This window comes from Mercenaria mercenaria, chromosome 6 (genome assembly GCF_021730395.1).
Source record: "Mercenaria mercenaria strain notata chromosome 6, MADL_Memer_1, whole genome shotgun sequence".
Lineage (NCBI taxonomy): Eukaryota > Metazoa > Mollusca > Bivalvia > Venerida > Veneridae > Mercenaria > Mercenaria mercenaria.
Window position 1 is genome coordinate 60,897,874 of NC_069366.1, and position 5,323 is coordinate 60,903,196.

At 32.7% G+C, this 5,323-nt stretch overlaps 1 protein-coding gene across 3 annotated transcripts; it reads right to left on the reverse strand.

Annotated features, from left to right (window-relative positions):
* Positions 1-785: 785 nt before the first annotated feature.
* On the reverse strand, positions 786-3,794 carry LOC123550087 (uncharacterized). 3 transcript variants are annotated; one of them, XM_045338530.2, is made up of 3 exons: positions 3,651-3,794; positions 2,423-2,638; positions 786-1,423 (listed from the first exon to the last, which is right to left on the reverse strand). In XM_045338530.2, the coding sequence occupies exons 1-3, from the start codon at positions 3,678-3,680 to the stop codon at positions 1,337-1,339; spliced, it is 333 nt and encodes a 110-aa protein (XP_045194465.2). In that variant the 5' UTR covers positions 3,681-3,794; the 3' UTR covers positions 786-1,336. The 3 variants fall into 3 exon arrangements, with proteins under 3 accessions (XP_045194465.2, XP_045194466.2, XP_053402972.1); XM_045338531.2 differs by having other exon boundaries at positions 786-1,519; positions 3,651-3,793; XM_053546997.1 differs by lacking the exon at positions 786-1,423 and adding an exon at positions 1,936-2,098.
* Positions 3,795-5,323: the final 1,529 nt, after the last annotated feature.

Genomic DNA, 5,323 nt, shown 5'->3' on the forward strand with positions numbered 1-5,323 from the left:
TTAAAAGCTTCACTTACATATTTAGCATTTTACTGATGCCAGGGTTTTTTCCCATATTTCAAGCAACGGATTGAAGTCCAAACCATGTAAAAAAAACTTCGAAGAGCATGTACTTGGTATGGAACACACACTTTTAATTTTACTTGATCCAGAGGAGTTAAAACTGAATAAATGAGATATTACCATCACACATTATAATTTTACGAAAACAGATGTTTTCTCAGTGGGCACATAAGTTCAGCTTAATTTTTATCTTGGTATACATGTGTAGTACTCAGGATTCTCCAAGTGCTACGATATACCAAGAGTACATACTTATAAACTATACTAAATATGATATCCTTGCAATGTTAAATGTATAATGGTATACACAACAGTCCTCGTTTAAATGGGTTAACAGTGTTGTTACACTTACAAAATAGACTGGCCCGGTTTATAGGTTGGTCAGGGCTACATATTTGCCATTATGTTTGAGCATGGATCGGTGGTGTAATGCTTCTTCCCCTTCAGTTTGGAACGTCCATGTTTACAAACACGTTTGTTTATTTTATGAGGAGTATAACGGTATACCAATGATATACACAAGATAGTTTATGAGATAGTATACTATTGATGGTCAAATACTCGCAGAATACAATACAATACAATATACAATGCTATGCTATGCTAATTGTTTACTGCAACAGAAAAGCATTAGTATATACAATTTGTTGTTCGGTTAAATAACTTCAAAATATGGATAAACACTGCAAAATGATTAAAATTATATGATTCAAAATTTAAGGATTTTTAGCTGTGATTGGAAACATTTTTTCTAAAAGTACGTTAAATTTCTAAATTGTATTGACACTTGTAAAAAGTTACTAAAATGTTCACAGTTTACCAAGTGATGTGTTAGAATATTGTTTACTTAAAGACAATTAGGGTTGCTAGGAAGAATAGGATTACGCTGAGTTACATGTTTGTTTTGTCTTCACTTGGACTTTCATATTGTCAATGAATAAAACATTCTGAGTAAAAGTCTTTTCATTCGGAAAAGGGAATGACCACAGACTTAGTTTTTATAACATTGTGATATATAATCACTTTAAATGCTGATACAAAGACGTATCCTGTGTGCATGCGTGCGTGCGCGCGTGTTTGTGCGTCACATTATTGAACCGTTTCAAAAAGTTCAATATCAGGTAAGCATTTAACTTATATAATAATAAAGAGCTAAACAGTTAATATGACTTTCCAAATTATCTTAAGTCTGAACTGCAGTCCCTTGTATAAATAACATAGTCCCGATTGTCTTCTCTGCGGGATGTAGGGTTCGTTTGGAGGGTTTCCCAACTCAAATAACATGTTTGCTTGCCTTTCCAATACTAAGCAGATCTATAAATGATGTTCGTTTCTGTTGTGCATTTTCGTATACCATCTTCTAATGAAATGGAGGTAAATGTATTTACAGAAAATCAACTTAATAACGCATCCATCTCGACTTGGTACGTGCTACCATATCCGTAATCGCCGCACTCTGAAATGATAAATGCAAAGTGGCGGCTACATTCGAATTTATGTTTTGTCTGACGATTGCTTTACAGATTCAACCCAATAATATATCATCTGCTTATAAAATATAGATATATCTAAAAATATCCGATAATTCCCTTAATTCTGGGTCTGCACCTTACTTGATCTGGGTCCATAACTTCCGCCGGTTTACCAATACATCAGTGAATCTGCGGTTCAATAACTGACTTTAACTGACAGCTATCTTCATATAGCGAAAAAATTCTAGTCGACAATGTTTATAATGTTTCGGGTCAGCACACAACTTGTAGAAAGCTAGATAAAACGGTAGATAAAAATCTCACAAGATTTCATTTAGAGCGAAATATGTCAACAAATGCTTCCGATTTAGCTTCACGAATTCCAAACATACACCTGAAAGACATTTCCTCGTTCCGTGATGGTAGCTCAGTCCAGGCTTGCATTTACACATCATCCATTAACATTCTGAATCCTCAACATCGCTACACGTTGTGTTTGTGGTACAAAACTGTCTCATCGAACTTTCAGTTGTAAGCCCTTCCTTGTCATTTGTCTTCGTGATCTGTTTTAGAAGCAAAAGACAAACACTTAAGTAGCAGCGTTGAATCTAAATATTCTTTATCGGTTACATAAAGTATGATGCTGACATGGAACTTTTTACCAGTTATAGCTCCTGAGTAACAGCAAATCGATACTTGTCTGAATAGAACTATTCAAGAAAACAGTCTGGCGGACGTGAAAATCATGGTTCATCAAAATGGACGTCAATGATCCTGTTTGAAGGTTTACGGACAAAAAAATTTAGAAATATCAAAAATGTAAAATACGCATTATATGAGGAACATGCTGAATTTTATGTTAAAACGGAATTGAATAGACTACTTACGTTGATCATGACTTTCTCAATGGTATGCTGCATTAGTTCCAGTTTTTCTTCAAGTTCTGATTCATGTTCGACTGTTTTCATTTTGTCCTTTTCCATTGCTTCCTTCATATGTTGAATGTTGTTTTTCACCGTTTCCAAACTGATCTCGGCTCGGTCCTGATACTTTTTCCAGGGCTTGAGCCTCCTAGTGATACTTTGAGCAATGTTGCTCGTCTCCTATACCATAAAGCAGAACAAACAAAATACATGTGTAATTCTTCAGAATGTGAATTGTTTCAACAATCACCCAGCGACGTATGAATGGTGTATGAGAGCATGGAGTGGTTTATAATAAGTATGTATGCTATTTTTTCTCGCAGTTTTAAAGATGAAGAGTCTTATGCTATTTATTTGATAAAAATGCACTGTGACTGCTGCCATTCCAGTTAAAAGTACATGCACTTCATAATCAGACTTTTAAAGCCCTGAGATTTTACCAGTATTTCCTACAATAGGGTGATGCATAGTACCTTATTTTCATGATTAAATTATATCTTAAACCGAAATTTCAAAGCTAAAAATATTAACAGTTACTATGAAATGAACATATTTTTGTGTAAAAAGAATGTTGTGTTTTTTCATTTACAATACTATACACTAGCGAATGAATAAATTTTCACAGTATGAATGATTAATCTCACTAATACTCAAATGAATGTTACTACTTAAATAGCATCAATATAATTAGTTTATACATTTTGTCAAGTTAAATACCTAATGAGGAATTTCTGGACTTAAATCAACATCTTTTGATAACATATGTTAGTAAAACATGTATGCGTAGTACTGAAGAAAACATTTTTTCCACATTTGAGAATTTTCACTTTTTTGTAAAATACGTATTTCTTATTTTTTTTGTATGTGTAGTACCGCCCGTTTAAAACATTGAACACTGTGTAAAACAATTTCAAAACTATGTGTCTATTTCAAATCTAAAATGAAAAATATTTATTTTGCAATATGTATGCTGAAAATATGGTATGTTTTCTATTTCATTCTTCAAACCTTTAAAAAAAAAAAGCTCCATAATTTCAGATAAGATGCAAAAATGCCAGTATACAAGATAATACACGCAAATTGTAGAACAAAGAGCTTGTATTGTGAGTCAAACAAAGGGGAAAGAACAATAAAGTGTACCAAAATGTGTTGTCTAAATGTAAGCAGATTTATCAAATAAAAAATATTTTACCTGAAACCACGGGTCCAGCAATATAGACATAACTAACAGCAAAAAGAAACGTAAAAAGCATTTTGCAATAATCCTACATAAGTTTCACGCCTGAGATATTTCCTACGAATGCGGAATGTGTAAGATACCCGCCTTATAGATAGATCAGATCTACACCTCGTTTGAAAACAACAAACAGAAAAATATCTCATTTTAAAATACCACATATTTTATGTAATATACAATTGTAATAGATACGTTGTTTTGTTGTTGGGGAATAGCAAAAAGTCAGTTTATGGTTTTTGATGTTTATTAATATAATATATCCAGAATAAAATTTAAGATGTTGTCAGGTTTAAAGATCCTAGCAAACTGATACAGAAATACAGAGGTACAGAAATATAATTGTTTCAGCAATTACAAAGGCAGCATTCAATGACATATCAAAGAAACAAACATATTGAATCAAATGATTTTACAGTAAATGATACATGTCAATCAACATGGAAAATAAGAGACTTTGAAGAACTAACTATAAAACTGAATGGAGAGATATAGTAACAAGATTCTAATGACAAATGCCAGTCACTGGCCTTCCTTACCTCTTTGAAGTTTGAGACCACCCAAATATACAAAATGTACATGTAAAAATATAGATGTGAATATCACATATATAACACAATAAATGTATACTGTCTACAAATGATTTCACTATTCTAACAGCAGTGCTCTATCGAGCGAAGATCCCTGACTATGTGTAGCGAAAAATAAACATATGAGCCGCGCCATGAAAAATACAACACAGTGCGTTTTAATAGGGCGGAAAATAAGGTATCTGCTGTCAAAATAGTGCAAATGATGATACAAGCATGAAACTTTCAGGAATTGTTAACTAGACGATAGTAACTTCAAAAGTGAAGTGGGCCCTCAATTATCTCTGCTCATTCAAGATGGCCGCCATTTTCAAAATGGTCGCCATTAAGTGCTTTAAGTATGTTTTATTATAAGTAAAAGCAAAGCAGGAACACTCGATATTATGGACAACTATTATTAAAACTTAATATTTAAAGACACTGAGTGTCTAGAAAAAGCTTGTTTTAAATATAAAAAGATAAAAATGGTAGTCAGTGGAAAAATTTGGTTAGTTTTGAAAGAGAGGCATAGGAAATACAGGTGTGACTTCCTAAATGATAACCTTTTTATCATTAACATTACAAATGTTAACTTACCAGTGTTTTTGTGTCACATTATAGAGCTAATGTCCTGTTATATTTTCAAGCTTTTCTACAAGTTTATGTTTAAATAGCAAATGTACGTATGTATTGACTGTTTCAAGTTGAAAACGAAATCCCACTCTTTTTGAGGTAAGTAAACTTATGCAAGTATCAAAAAAGTAATTACTACCCTTAAAAGTTTAAAAAGTAGTAGCCCTTTTATAATACTACGCACTTTGCAAGTTATTTCAGAAAAAGTTACTTCCCTATATATGCCAATTTCATTTGTAATTCAATTTAGCAGACGAAGTTTCTTTTGTGACTGTGCACAGTAGATTCCATATTTTCCGCCCCACTGGGGCGGGAATTCCAAAAATAGTGCAAATGACAATAAAAGCATGAAACTTTCAGGAAATAATAACTAGACCATGGGAACTTCAAAAGATAAGTGGGCCCTTAATTATCTCTGCTCAATCAAGA